The 14,649-nt window shown below is 65.5% G+C and overlaps 1 protein-coding gene across 2 annotated transcripts in view; it reads left to right on the forward strand.

The window, feature by feature from the left end:
- The window catches only part of KIF21B (kinesin family member 21B), a 44,150-nt gene that overhangs the window by 8,438 nt on the left and 21,063 nt on the right, over nt 1–14,649 (forward strand). For both annotated transcript variants that reach the window (XR_012766198.1, XM_075442976.1), the window contains exons 2-10: nt 6,639–6,861; nt 7,221–7,403; nt 10,482–10,631; nt 10,856–10,990; nt 11,353–11,520; nt 12,545–12,660; nt 13,258–13,453; nt 13,857–14,046; nt 14,161–14,224. Coding sequence is in view for 1 of the 2 variants with exons in the window: in XM_075442976.1 (XP_075299091.1) it covers nt 6,639–6,861; nt 7,221–7,403; nt 10,482–10,631; nt 10,856–10,990; nt 11,353–11,520; nt 12,545–12,660; nt 13,258–13,453; nt 13,857–14,046; nt 14,161–14,224 (1,425 nt within the window). In the remaining variant the exon portion in view is untranslated. The remainder of the gene's footprint in view (nt 1–6,638; nt 6,862–7,220; nt 7,404–10,481; nt 10,632–10,855; nt 10,991–11,352; nt 11,521–12,544; nt 12,661–13,257; nt 13,454–13,856; nt 14,047–14,160; nt 14,225–14,649) is intronic.

Consider the following 14,649-nt stretch of genomic DNA (forward strand, 5'->3'; position numbering starts at 1 on the left):
TAAAGGTTTCCCTAAGCCTGGGAAAGCCTGGAGCAGGCGGATTAGGGGGGCCTGGCGGGTTCTGGGGTCCGAGGCAGCGGGGTTCGTCCCGCGGGGCAGCAGGCTGGGCACAGCCAGCACATCCCTGCGGAGGGTCTGCGCTGGGGTCGCTTCCTCTGGGGGTGGACGTGGGTCCCCGCACTCAGCCGTGTCCAGCACGTCCCCGTGACACCCCGGCTCCGTGGGACCTGCACCACGCTGCGGGGCGGTGGGGACCCGGCAGCCAGGGAGCTCCGTCCTGGCCCCGACGTGGTCCAGGCGTGCTGGCCATGGAGGGGCTGGCTGGGGCGCAGGCAGCGATGGCGTGGCGTGGGTGGCTCCGCGGGCAGGCTGGGCCCTGCGCTCTCCCGGGCTGTGCTCGCTCCTGCTGGGAGGTGTCTTCCTATATCCCTTAATTGGAGCTATGTTTCTTAATTGGAGCTATATCTCTTAATTGGAGCTATATCTCTTAATTGGAGCTATATCTCTTAATGGGAGCGTTTGCCGACCAGACCTGGCAGTCCCCGGGGAGCCTGATTCAATTTTCTCCGATTGCTGAGCCGCTTCCCTGCCGCGGTAATTAAATGCTGAACTTTGTCTTGATTTGGGTCCAAAGCAACCGGTGTGCCGACAGCCAGCCCTCTCCCGGGACCCCGTGCCTGGGGGGCAGTGGGGTGTGGGCGTCCCTTCCCAGACCCCCTCGGGATGAAGCCGCGCTGAGCTGAGGCTGGGGTCTGCTGGTGAGGGCGGGCAGCCCCGTGCTGGCTGTGCTGGTCTGGAGACGCGTGGAAACCTGGAGCGCTTTGCTCAGATCCCACCCGGGGGATGCTGGCAGCACCCGGCTGCCCGGGGGGCTGCTCGCCCCGCACACCCCACGCTGTGCCACGCCGTCTCGCCCGTCGGGTCTGCAGAGTCCAGGGTGTTCTTGACCCGTAGGGTGTCCTGGGGGGGGGGCACAGGATGGTGTTGGAGCCGCTCTCCCGGCTGCTTCGTGCTGCTGGGAGGGAGCTGGGGCAGGCTTAGGGCGAAGGAGAGCAGAGCCGGGGGGGGCAGAGAGGGCAGCGAGGCCGGCGGACGGACCACGCGTGAGCCCGGGCTGCCTGGCGGACGCTGCGGCTGCTCCGGCGCTGCGGGGCCTGGAGGGCGGCGTGAGCAGGGAGATGCCGGGATGGGGCTGGGGCGATGGGGGGAGCGGGGCGAACACGGGCAGCGCGGGGATGGCAGTGGGGTGAACGCGAGGTCAGGTGGGGAGGGGAAATGGGGCGAATGCGGGGAGCGGGGAGCGGCAGGGATGGGGATGGGGTGATGGGGGGAGCGGGGTGCTGCAGGGATGGGAGCGTGGGAGAGGGGAAATGGGGTGAATGTGGGGAGCGGGGAGCTGCAGGGATGGGGATGGGGTGATGGGGGGAGCAGGGTGCTGCAGGGATGGGAGCGTGGTGGAGGGGAGATGGGGCGAATGCGGGGAGCGGGGAGCGGCAGGGATGGGGATGGGGTGATGGAGGGAGTGGGGAGCTGCAGGGATGGGGATGGGGTGATGGGGGGCGGGGTGCTGCAGGGATGGGAGCGGGGTGAGCGCAAGTGATGCAGGGAGCAGGGATGGGGTGATGGGGGGGTGGGGTGCTGCAGGGACGGGAGCGGGGTGAGCGCAGGTGATGCAGGGAGCAGGGATGGGGTGATGGGGGGGTGGGGTGCTGCAGGGACGGGAGCGGGGTGAGCGTGGGTGATGCAGGGAGCAGGGACGGGAGCAGGATGAGCACGGGCAGTGTGGGCAGCGGAGCCAGGCGCTGCCTGGGCTTGCCCAGCCTGCCTCTCTCGGCAGGCACATCCCTGGGCTGCGAGGCTGGTTGGGGTTTGCCAGCTCCAGCCTCCGCCAGCCCACCCGGCAGAGGTGCCCGCGGCCGGGCGAGCAGTGCCCCAGCCCCTCGCCTGGTGCCGGAGCTGCGGCGTGGCGGCGGGCAGCCGTACCCCTCTGGAGACCGGGTGGGCGAGCGGCTCCGAGCCTCCGGGGCCTGGCACGGAGAGGGGCAATGCTGTGGAGCTCTTCCAGCCGCTGCTCCCCGGCTCCCTGGCTCGACGCCCAGGGAAGGCAGCCCTGCCGGGCTGGGCAGGCTCCCCGGCTCCGTGCGGGGGGTCTGCAGGCTGCCACCCGCCCTCCCCGAGCGGTTCGGGGGGACGGGAGCTGGGGCTGGGGCAGGCCCTGCTTGTCTGCAGTTGCAAGGTGATAAAAGGCAGTGAAAGGCGGCTGCAGTTGGGGGGGGGCATCGCCTGCACCCCCAGTCTGGAGCAGCTGCCCTGCAGCCCCCCGCCAGCGCTGAGGAGTGGTGCTGAGTGGGTGATGCTCGGCTTCCCGGGGAGCTGGGCAGCCCTTGTCTGAGCTGGGTGACGCTGGGTGGTGGCTCTGGGGGAGGCTGGGTCCCCTGTGCCCCCGTGCCGGGTGGGACGGCCACCTTGCCCCCGGGGTGCTGTGCCTGGCAGGGTGCTGCGGCTGGGGGGGCTCAACATGGGCCTGGCCGTGGGTGTCTGGGGGGGGTCGTGGCTCCCACCATGGGCAGGAGGGCCGTGTGAGTGTGCTGCCACAGCTTTGGGAAGTGCCGGGGACCAGAGGGTGCTCTGGTGCCCCTTGGTGTTGCCGTAGCAGTGGCCTGGGAGGGGGGAAACTGAGGCAGCCGGGTGAGGAGGCAGGGGGACACGAGGACATGAGCCCAGCAGCCCACGTCAGCTGAACTGGGCAAGCAGAGACCCTTCCTTGGGTGGGCTGGCTGGGGTCTGCTGCAGAGGGAGCTGGCTGGGCCAGTGTGGTTAACCCTATCCCCTCCACGGGTTGCAGGGCTTGAGGTGCTGGGGCGGGCAGGTCTCTCCCCAGGGGGGCTGCTCCTGCTGGGGTGGGGGGACCCCCAAGCCGACCCTGCGGGAGCTGCCCCGCAGTGCCCGTCCGGCTCCCAGCCTCCCTCAGCCCGCGGCCGAGCGCTGGCACAGGGCAGCGGCACCGAACAGCTCGGCCTTTGTGCTCGCTGCCGCGTGTGCCCGTGTGCCCGCCGAAGCTGCCGGCCCCGCGGGTGCGGGACCCGCTCCCTCCGTCCTCCCAGATGCTCGGTGGCCCTGGCAGCCCAGCCCTGGAGACGGTGCTTTCACAGCCTGCCAGCCTGGCGGGGAGGGCAGGAGAGCGATGGAGGGGCTCCCAGCGAGGTCCCCTCGGCGTCCCTGCGCTGATGCCGCTTGTGCTGCCAGGCTGGGACACTGGTGCTGGAGCAGGCAGGCTGCTGCCAGCCCCCCCGTCATGGCCCCGGCGAATACGGGGAGCGGGGTGCTGCAGGGATGGGAGCGGGGCGAGCAGCCTCCACCCCTGCCTGTGCCTCCGTCTCCGTCTGCCTCCCAGCCCTGCCTGCTGGGTGCCCACGGCTGGGACGCGGCCGGGTTCCTCGGCAGGAGCGCTCGGCCAGCACCGTGCTGCTCTGTCCTGGGCGCTGGGTCTCTTGTCGCTGTCTCTGGGCAGTGAGCTGCCGGGCAGCACCCCCCTGGGTGAGTGCTGGTTGATTTTCATTGCCTTGGCAGAGAAGTTGGTAATTGCAGAATAACCATGGGAGCCTGTGCCGTGGGTCTCCTCCCAGGTAACCAGTGACAGGATGAGGGGGAATGGCCTCAAGTTGCACCAAGGGAGGTTCAGGTTGGATATTGGGAAAATTTCTTTACTGAAAGAATGGTCAGACATCGGCACAGGCTGCCCAGGGCAGTGGGGGAGTCCCCATCCCTGGAGGGGTTCAAAAAATATGTGGATGTGGCACTTCAGGACATGGTTTAGCAGGCAGGGTGGGGTTGGGGTGACGGTTGGACTTGATGATCTCAGAGGTCTTTTCCAACTGTCACGATTCTGTGATTCTACTCTATATTCTGTGGGCTCCCAAGGGATCAGCTGGGCTCGCTGGGGGTGTCCCAGCCCGTTAGGACAGGCTACCCTGGCATGTTTGGCTCCGGAGTGGGTCCTGGTGCTGGGCACAAGCTGTTCTTCTGTCTGGTGGCCCGCGAGCAGGCACAGAGCAGGCTGGCCGTGTGCAGACACAGGTGAGGGAGGAGCTCCATCACCACGCAGGTTGGGTCCTCACAGCATCACACCCAGCTCTTGCAGAGACATCGGCAGACAGGACATGGGCAGCGTCTGTTTTGGTAGAGGCAGGGACAAGGAGTGCCAGAACACACCCAGGTGGTGACTTTATGACCACCAAAGTTGCTGATCTCTGTTGCAGAGCAGGGAAACTGAGGCAGGGCATGTCAAGCACTGCCAGCTTCCCCAGCGTCAGCTAGTGGGGTTGAGGACAGGGCTAAGGAGAGAGCGCAGGCTGGCTCTGCAGATGCTCATGTCACATTTGAGGAGGTAGCGTGGTGCCTGGGCATGCCTTGAACCTCGTGTGAACACCTACCAGGCCCCAGCAGGGGCTTGTGTTGCCCGGTGCCTGGCGTGGTGGTGGGGGGGGGCAGGGATGGGGCCCCTGCTGTGGGAGCGCTGGCGCAGTCGGACGCTGGGGAGCAGGAGGAGCAGCTGCACTGGCCTAGAGAAGCCCTCTGCGATGTCTCGGTGGCCACGCAGATCTCCTGGGACGCTGGGTGCCATCTCTGCGCATCCCGCACCGGGCTGTGGCTGCTGGCACTCGGCTCTGCCCTCCTGTCCCCGCTCCCGTGGCGAGGGTCCGTAGCATTCGCCCGCCGGCTGGCAGCAGCTCCCGAGGACATCCCCGGGTGATGCTTGGCCGATGGCCGAGCAGGACCCTCCCGGGGGTGCCCAGCGTCTCCAGTCACCCCGGGGCAGTGGGATGGCACCGGGGAGCATGTGGAGGGCTGGCACCTGGGTCCCCTCCAGCCCCCGCAGGTCCCTCGGCGATGGGAGCCGGGGTGAGTGCTGGGGTCCCATGGGTGCTTGGAGCTGGCTGGGCAGCGGGGTTTGGGGAGCAGGAGTGGGGGAGACATTGGCGAGGGGGAAGCAAGAAATCCTTTGCTGAAACCCCTGTTCTCGTTTTTCTTGAGAGGAAAGAAGTTTTGTGGAAATATGGTGGTTCCAGTTTGTTCCACTGCCTGTTCCCCAGGGCCGCTGTCGCTGCGCTTGTCTGGGGTGGGGAGCGGGCGAAGCACTTCATGCCGGTCAGAAAGTAATTAAAGCTGGGGTTCATTTTCCTGGAGGAGGGTGGGACCCTGGGAAGGCGATGGGAACCAGTCTAGGGCTGGGCACATGAGAAGCCGCTTTCTGTTGTGGCCGCTGAGCTAAACACACCCGCGGACGCCCGTGGCTGTTCCCACACGTCTGCTGCGCCGGCTCTCAGCGGGGTGAGCGGGGGGTCCGCTGCCTCCCAGGGACACCCCGTCCCCCCAGGCACGGTGGCTTTTGGCCCTCCCGGGCTTTGCTTGCCGCCGGCCAGGCTGGCGAGGAGCCCGCAAAGCGTCTGCTGCGGCCGCTGCGCCGGCTGGCCAGCGGTGCGGCTTCGGAGGAGTTCGTAGCTGTGGTTGTGGAGCAGCCGGGGAGGGGAGATGTGCGGTCATTAGCGCTAATGAGAGCTGTTTGCCATGGCGCTCGGCTCCGCGCTCCTGCTTTCTCCATGAGTCCCCCGGGACCAGCCGGCTTCCCGCAGCCGAGAGGCCGGAGCTGCGGCAGCCCCATCGCACGGAATCCCAGAATCCCAGCATGGCAGGGGTGGGCAGGGCCCTCTGTGGGTCCCCCAGCCCAACCCCCTGCCCAAGCAGGGTCACCCAGAGCAGGCTGCACAGCACCGCGTCCAGGCGGGGCTGGAATATCTCCAGAGAAGGAGACTCCACAACCTCCCTGGGCAGCCTGGGCCAGGGCTCCGTCACCCTCAGAGGGAAGAAGTTCTTCCTCGGGTTCAGACAGAACTGTGCCCGCGTTCCTTGGGGATCCTTTGAGTGCGGTGGTTGGGGACGCGGCAGCTCCGTTGTGCGAGCCCACCTCCTGTCCCCCGTCCCCTGCCGTCTGCCGAGTCCGCGGCTGGGACAGCCATCGGGCTGGGCGGTGGCTTGGCGTAGCCGATGGGTGGTTTGGTGTAGACGGGTGGTTTGGTGTAGACGGGTGGTTTGGTGTAGACGGTCGTTTCGGCGCTGAGACCGTCGCGTCGTGTTTTTGCGTTTTGCATTTCAAGGCATTTTCACCGCAGTTTGGTCTCGCTGCCATGCGTCCCCGTCAGGGCCGCTGCCATGCGTTGCTCGGTGTCTGCCTGCAGCCCGGAGCTCGCTGCCCGGCCAGGGCACCGCGGGGCACGAGCCAGCTCGGGCGTGGGGGGCTGTCGCAGCGAGGGCAGTGCGGGGCGCAGGCTCCGTACCGGGTCTGCCTGTGCCGTGGTGCCCAGCCCCGCCTGTCACCCCGGCTGCAGAGGTGGCTGGTGGCACCGCTGGGCTGCGCCAGCCCCTTTTCTCACCCGCAGACGGATCAGGTTGGCGCTGGGCGCAGGAGCTGCAGCATCCCCTGCGCTGCTGGCTCCACGCCGCAGGCAGAGGTGCTGCCAGTCCCCTGCCCGCAGCAGCCACGCTGCCAGCGTGGGCCACGCTCGCGTCCTCGGGACCTGGTGTCCTCCAGGACTGCGCTGAGCCCCGGGGCTGCCCTCAGCCCGCTCCTCTTCCCGCAGGATCCGTCCCCAGCTGTCCAAAGAGAAAATAGAGGGATGTCACATCTGCACCTCGGTGACACCCGGCGAGCCCCAGGTGCTGCTGGGGAAGGACAAAGCCTTCACCTACGACTTCGTCTTTGACCTGGACACGTGGCAGGAGCAGATCTACACGACGTGTGTGGGGAAGCTCATCGAAGGCTGCTTCGAAGGCTACAATGCCACCGTGCTGGCGTACGGGCAGGTACCTGCTCTGCCCGCTCCTGGGGCTCTGCCGTGGGCATGGGGCTCTCCTGCACCCCTGGGTGCTGGGGGTACGGAGGTGGCACCTGCGGAGGTTGGGGACAGTGGGAGATGTGTAGGGTCCTGGGTGTGGAGGGGACGGAGAGCTGTCCCTGGGCTGGGTGGGAGCTAGGGCAGGGGTGGCCTTGGGTGGGAGGAGGGGGAGGCAAGGCTGGGGGGGGAGTGTGGGAGCCAGTGTGGTGGGGGGTTTGGAGGGGCTTAGTTTGGGGAGCCTGGAGTTGCAGGGGGAGGTGTGGGGCACGGTGGGCAGAGCTGAGCCAGGAGGGCCCAGCCCGCTCCCCCCTCGCTGCCTCTTCGCAGACAGGCGCGGGGAAGACGTACACCATGGGCACCGGCTTCGACATGAACATCTCGGAGGAGGAGCAGGGCATCATCCCGCGGGCCATCGGCCACCTCTTCAGCGGCATCGAGGAGCGCAAGCGGGCGGCGCAGAGCCGGGGTGTCGCGGTGCCCGAGTTCAAAGTCAGCGCCCAGTTCCTGGAGGTGGGTGACAGCAGGTCGGGGTGACGCCGTGGTCCTTCGCCCCGTCCCGGGCTCCTCGAGTGCCCCGTGTCCTGGCTGCTCCCCGGCTGGTCTGGACCCCCCAGCAGGTGTGTGGCCGGGGGTGCGTGCCCAGGCAGAGGAGGCTCAGAGCACCTGAACGCTGTTGACCTCATGGTGGCCACAGACTGGGGTGGCATGTTCTTGGCTGCACAGACCACCCCCCGTGGGGAACGAGCTTATGTCTTCATCCCCTGGAGATTCAGGGGGCTCCGGGCTCACTCCTGTTCGAGGTCGAGGGTAGCGGCATGCCTGCTCCCCTGGGTCTGGACCAGCGTTCCCAGTAAAACAAGGAGAGGAAAAATTGCCATTCTTGTGGGGATTTGAGGAAGGGCTGTGTTATTTCCCATGTCCTTTGCTGCATCTTTGACCTTGAGAATGCTTCACTGCATCCTTTCTCGCCTCTGCTTTGGCCTCATCTATTAACTGCTTCTTTCCCTGGAGAAATTTGTCCGAGAAAGCCTGTGGACCTTGTGTGTCTGCAATGGTTTCGCTGGGGGCTGGTCCTGGGGTGCAAGTGCAAGGAAGTTCAGGATGGGAACTGGTTTAAGGCCCTGGTGAGCAAACATAAGGTGGTGTGGAGCAAAGCTGAGCTCCTGAACAAACTTCATCTGGCTGGTGTCCCGACCTGTGGCACAGCCCGGAGGAGACAGGTGGGCAGAGGGAGAGGCCCCGTGCTGTGGTCTTGCCTCCACGTGGCTTTGGTGGCCGTCATATCTGGGTTCCTTCAGATGTCGATGGCCTGGAGAGGGGAAGCAGTGCCCAGAGTCACTTCCTAGCCTGAAGGGTTGACCTTGTTGGAGAAATCCTTCCCAATCAGCTTTCCATCTGCAGAGCCCTGGTTAGCTCCCCTGGTGCTGCATCCTTCCCTCCCCACCACTCGGGCTGCCCGGGCTCCTGCCTGCCTTCCCACACATCCTTGGCCTCGTGGGGCTCCGCTCCGGAGAACCTCGGGGCTGGGGTGGAAATGGGGACAATTTCCTGCCTGTTCCTAAGTCCTTCTGGGGGATGAACCTCATCAGGCGTTCTCCCCGCTGGAGAGTCCCCTAACCCTGCGGGGGCCGGGACACCGTCCTGTCTTCCCTGGGCTGTAGCGTCAGATCCTGGCCTTCAGCCCAGTGTGTGTCCCCTCACTTTACGTGACACACTTTCCCTTCCCTCTCAGCCCCCCGTATCTGCCCTCTAGGAGATCCTCCGTGGTCCAGCTGTAGCTTCCCTTGCCTCAGTTTCTCCCACTCGGTTTGGGACGCCCAACGCTGCCCCAAGGAGCAGGGTGACCTGTTAGCAGGGATTGGGACACGAGAAGGACGAACGCTGGGGAGGGGGTGCCTGTGCTGCCCGTCCCAGGCCATCCTAGGAGGCATCTCTGCAGACCAGGAGGTCCAGCGCAGCCCCAGGGGTACCTGGGGATGACGGAGAGGTGGCCCTGCATGGGGTCACACCAGCTGCCGTGGGAGTTTCCTGTAGCCTTCCTCCCTCTCCACCACCTCTGACCCGTGGTGGTGTTGGCTCTCAGAATAGCCTCCGAGATGTTTGTCCAGTGGTCACGGTGGAGGATGGGAACAAGGCTTTCTCTGCTGTGTTTCAAAGCCGCTCATGGTCACAGAATCACAGAATCACAGAATCACAGAATCACAGAATGGTCGGGGTTGGAAGAGACCTCTGTGGGTCATCTAGTCCAACCCTCCTGCCGAAGCAGAGTCACCTACAGCAGGCTGTAGAGGACCTTGTCCCAGGTGGGTCTTGAATATCTTCAGAGAAGGAGACTCCACTCACGTTCCCCAGGCCAGCCATGCCCATGGGACATCAGCAGCCCCGGAGTGGGGGGCCATCTACCAACTGGAGGGGGCTTAAAGGCGTTCCTAGGGCCCTGTTGTGGGTGGGGAGGGTAAAAACCTATTGCCTGATGGCCCAGTCACCAAGGCCGCTGGAGCCCGTCAAGGGCTTAGCCTTCTGGTTTGGCCTTGGGGCATGGACATCAACCCAGGAGCTCTTGTGCCGCTGCACTGAGTCCTGTGCTGCAGCCACCCTTGTCCAGGCAACCCAGGGAGGGCTCTGTGGCCATAACGGCCATCCCGGGCCAGCGCGGGCACGTGGCTGCACCAGACTGGTGCCAGCCCCGCTCTCCTGGCACTGGGAGGAGATGTGGCCAGGCTGATCCCCGTCCTGTGACTCCCGTCCTGGGCGTGGGCGGTCAGAGCGGGGTTTAAGCCCTCAGGGAGCCCGCTGGCGCCTGGGGCCGCTGGGGACAGATCACCCCGCTCTGCTGGCCAGGAGCCCATGGTCCCCAGGCGACCCTGGGATGTGGGTGTGAGAGGGTGACATTGGCACGGAGAGGTGGCGGCGAGGGGACAGCTGGGCAGGGGTGTCCCTCCGCCCCAGGGTGAGGGAGGATGCTGCAGGGTCAGGATACAGACGGGGGCATCCCCTGTCCGCGCTGGGTCCTCAGGGTTCTCCCTGCTTGTCCAGCACTCCCTGGTCCCCCTCATCCCCTTTCCACGTGGCCTCAGGGAGGTGGGCGAGGGGCTCTGCTGGCTCTGGTGGCCGGGGTGTCCCCGGGTGGGCGGGGAGGGCCGGGGGGATGCACAGCTCCCAGGGACAGGGCTCTGGAAGGGTCCTGGTTCCTGCGCAGCTGCTCGTGCGGGCCGGGGACAGGACAGGGTCGGGCCACAGGAACCAACGCAGACGTCCGCTCCTGGCTGTGCGAGGCAGACAGGGCCTTGTATGCACGCCTGCGCACACGCGTGTGCACACGCACCGGTCCTCCTTGCACCCTGTCCTAGCGGGGTCCCCACGCGTGCAGGGCCGAGCTCCCCTCTGCGTCACCCGTATCTGCTTGCGCGTCCTCTCCTGCACCTTCACGCACACCAGCTCTCCCGGTCAGCCTTGCTGAGCGCACACGCGTGTGAGCACATGTGCACCTATGTGTGAGCACACGCGTGTGCCCGGCTGCGGGGCCGGGCCGGGTGGCGGGGGGCAGCTCCTGCAGCCTCCTGCTGACCCCGCTTCTGCCCCGCTCAGCTCTACAACGAGGAGATCCTGGACCTGTTCGACAGCGCCCGCGACCCCGACGCCCGCCACCGCAAATCCAACATCAAAATCCACGAGGATGCCAGCGGGAGCATCTACACCACGGGGGTCACGTCGCGCCTCATCAGCTCGCAGGACGAGGTGGGTGCGGGACGGGGCAGACCTGGAGGGGCTGGGGGGGCAGCCAGGGACGTGCTACGTGGGGACAGCCCGGCGAGGGGGGGGTCTCGCCCAGAACGGGGCAGAGCAGCCCCGGGGTGACGCAGGGAGAGGCCGGTGTGCTGCTGGGCTGTGGCAGGGCGCTGCCCTCGCTCCCTGGGAAGGTGCTTCAAGGTCTCGTCCTTCCCTGCCCCGTGTCGTTGTAGCTGATCCAGTGCCTAAAACAGGGGGCTCTTTCCCGCACCACCGCCAGCACCCAGATGAACGTGCAGAGCTCCCGGTCCCACGCCATCTTCACCATTCACCTCTGCCAGATGAGAGTGTGTGCCCGCCCGGAGCTGGTGAGATGTCCTCCTGCCTCGCGGCTGGGCTATTCCTCCATCTGACGCCCAGGCGATGCGTGGGGGTCCCTTGGAAAGGGGAGAGGGTTTGAAGCCTTGCAAAGAGAGGCAGGGCTTTGTCTTTCTTCTAGCATTGAATGGAGCTGAGGGCTGCCCTGGAGCAGCCCCATCCAAGGCAGGGGGGGTCTGGCCCAAGGGATGGCCCAGAGCAAGCTGCTGTTGGGATCCTCTCCCCCTTCCCTGGGGGACTGGGTGCGGAGGGTGAAGGTTCAGGTGTTTGCTGACATCTGAGTGCGGTCAAGGGGGCTCCTGCCGGCTGTGGGTCCGTGGTGGTGACCCTCTCCATGCGTGCCCGGCTGCAGGTGAACGGGGAGGTGAGCAGCCTCCTGGATGGAGCCCAGTCCACCACCGAGTACGAGACACTCACGGCCAAGTTTCACTTTGTGGACCTGGCTGGCTCGGAGAGGCTGAAGCGAACGGGCGCTACGGGCGAGAGAGCGAAGGAAGGCATCTCCATCAACTGTGGGCTGGTATGGCCTTGGGCACGGGCGTGCGAGGGCAGGGGGAGGCAGGGCCTGCCCGGGGGAGCTGGGGACACCTGGGTCCTGCCTGGTGCTGCTCGGGGCTGCTGGGGCTGCTGCTGTCTCTGCTGGGGTTCGTGCCAGGCAGGAATACGCACAATGCAAAGTGCCAGTGGTGAGGGCACAGCTCTGCTGCTGAGGGCAGGACTACGGGCAGGGCTGCAGCTGGGGACAACGGTGCAAGCGCCCAAAAGGTCGAGGAGGTCTGTTAACCTAAGCTGAAAAAAACCCCTCCAGGGCTTGGTGCTGCTTCTCGGTGCTCGTGGGAGAGGCACATCCCAGGGAAGGGGAGCCCCACAGAATCCCAGCATGGTTGGGGTTGGCAGGGCCCTCTGTGGGTCACCCAGTCCAACCCCCTGCCCAAGCAGGGTCACCCAGAGCAGGCTGCACAGCACCGCGGCCAGGTGGGGCTGGAATATCTCCAGAGAAGGAGACTCCACAGCCTCCCTGGGCAGCCTGGGCCAGGGCTCCGTCACCCTCAGAGGGAAGAAGTTCTTCCTCATCTTCAGCTGGAACTTCCTCTGCTTCAGTTTGTGCCCATTGCCCCCGTGTCCTGTCGCTGGGCACCACTGGAAAGAGTCTGGCCCCGTCCTCCTGACCCCCACCCTGCAGATATTTAGAGGCATTTCTAAGGTCCCCTTGCAGCCTTCTCTTCTTCAGGCTGAACAAGCCCAGCTCCCTCAGCCTCTCCTCGTAGGAGAGATTCTCCAGTTCCCTCATCCTCGTAGCCCTGCGCTGGACTCTCTCCAGTAGCTCTTCATCTTTCTTGAACTGGGGAGCCCAGCACTGCACACAGCACTGCAGATGAGGCCTCACTAGGGCAGTGTAGAGGGGGAGGAGAACCTCCCTGACCTGCTGGCCACACTCCTCCTCATGCTGCAGTGCACACCCCAGGCCTGGTGAGCTGCCTGCATGGCGGCTGCGTTCTCAGCGGGAACTGAATCTGGGGGCTGCCTTTCCTCTGTGTTGGCAGCTGGCCTTGGGAAACGTCATCAGTGCCCTCGGGGACCAGAGCAAGAAAGTCGTGCATGTGCCCTACCGCGACTCCAAGCTCACCCGCCTGCTGCAGGACTCCCTCGGGGGCAACAGGTAAGGGGGTCCCAGACTGGGGGGGAGCCCGGAGGGAGGACGGCAGGGGCTGTCTCACCACCAACAGGGCCGAGGGTCTGGGGAGCCATGTAGGAGCTATGCCAGGGCTCGGATGCCTTGTGGGCTGCCTGGTGGGGAGGGGGGGATGCCTCCTGGCAGGCGGTGCACAGTTTCTCAGATGCAAAGACCTTGGCTTCTCATGAGTCCCGCGCCCAACTGGCCAGCTTTGGTGGAATGAGCTGGTGCAAAACACTCCGGAGCCCCTGCAGCTCTGGGGCTTGGCAGGCGGTGTTGCCCAGGTCGGACTGAATTCGCTGCCTGCTCTGGGGGTACTTCTCCGAAGAGCCCGTTCTTCCCCAGCAGTCCCAGCGCGTGCAGCCTGGCTGGTGGAGGTTGGCTTCACGCAGTGCTGCGTGATGTGCTGCTCCTGGGGTCTCACCAGTGCTCCGGCCCTGGGGGGGACTGAACACAGTTTATACCTTGGTTATAAAATGCAGAAGGGCCTCAGATGGGAGTGCTGGGTCCCAGGTTTCCAGGTGCCGAGTTGGCGCAGGGTGGGGGAAACTGTCCCTTCACCCTGATCTTCACCTCCCCAAGCCAAACGATCATGATCGCCTGCGTGAGCCCGTCCGACCGGGACTTCATGGAGACCCTCAACACTCTCAAGTATGCCAACCGGGCTCGCAACATCAAGAACAAGGTGGTGGTGAACCAGGACAAGACCAGTCAGCAGATCAGTGCCCTGCGGGCCGAGATCGCCCGCCTGCAGATGGAGCTGATGGAGTACAAGGCGGTGAGTGGCCGAGTGAGCCTGCTGGGGTGGGATGGGGCAGGAGCAGAAACCTCCTCCTGCTCTCTGAGTTGGGGTGGTTTTAGTGGGAAAGATCCTCCTGCCTATCATGCTCTGCCCCTGTTGATGGGGTTAATTGCTAGAAGAGGTCAGGAGGCTGAAGAGACAGGGGCTCAGCTCCTGCCCTGCCACCGGGAGAAGCCTTGGGCAAGTGTCTTGGGGGTGCTGAGGCAGGGAGAAGTCTTGAAGCATCTCTGACCCGCTGCCTGTCGAGCTCAGGCCTTCCTGATCCTTGGATTTGTCCCTGCCCCTGCTTTGGTGGCTGGGGCTACCGGCAGGGATGCGGTGGTGGGCTCCCATGTCCCCGCTCCCCCTGCGCTCAGGGCCTCCCCTCTTATCCCCCCAGGGCAAGCGGGTCATCGGGGAGGACGGCTCGGAGGGCTACAGTGACCTTTTCCGCGAGAACGCCATGCTGCAGAAGGAGAACAGTGCCCTGCGCATGCGGGTGAAGGCCATGCAGGAGGCCATCGACGCTATCAACAGCAGGGTCACCCACCTCATGAGCCAGGAGGCCAACCTGATGCTGGCCAAGGCAGGTGAGGCTGGGCCGGTGCGTGGCGTGGTGGGTCAGCCCAGGCAGCGGCGCTGGGATGGATGCTGCAGTACATCCCACGTCTTGCCTTGATCCAACCGTGCCTCTGCTCCTCCAGGTGACGGCAATGAAGCCATCGGTGCCCTCATCCAGAATTACATCCGGGAGATCGAAGAGCTGAGGTGAGCCGGGCATGGGGGCGGGGGCGTCACTGGGGTCCCCAGGGTGGTAGGTGCCGTGGTGGGGTCTGAGCCCACGTTGGCTCACAGCTCCTTGACTCCGGCGTCACTGGGGTGAATCACAGAATGACAGAATGTTCAGGGTTGGCAGGGCCCTCTGTGGGTCACCCAGCCCAACCCCCTGCCCAAGCAGGGTCACCCAGAGCAGGGGGCACAGCACCGTGTCCAGGCGGGGCTGGAATATCTCCAGAGAAGGAGACTCCACAGCCTCCCTGGGCAGCCTGGGCCAGGGCTCCGTCACCCTCAGAGGGAAGAAGTTCTTCCTCGGGTTCAGCTGGAGCTTCCTCTGCTTCAGTTTGTGCCCGTTGCCCCTTGTCCTGTCGCTGGGCACCACTGGAAAGAGTCTGGCCCCGTCCTCCTGACCCCCC

This window comes from Opisthocomus hoazin, chromosome 25 (assembly GCF_030867145.1).
Source record: "Opisthocomus hoazin isolate bOpiHoa1 chromosome 25, bOpiHoa1.hap1, whole genome shotgun sequence".
Taxonomy (NCBI): domain Eukaryota; kingdom Metazoa; phylum Chordata; class Aves; order Opisthocomiformes; family Opisthocomidae; genus Opisthocomus; species Opisthocomus hoazin.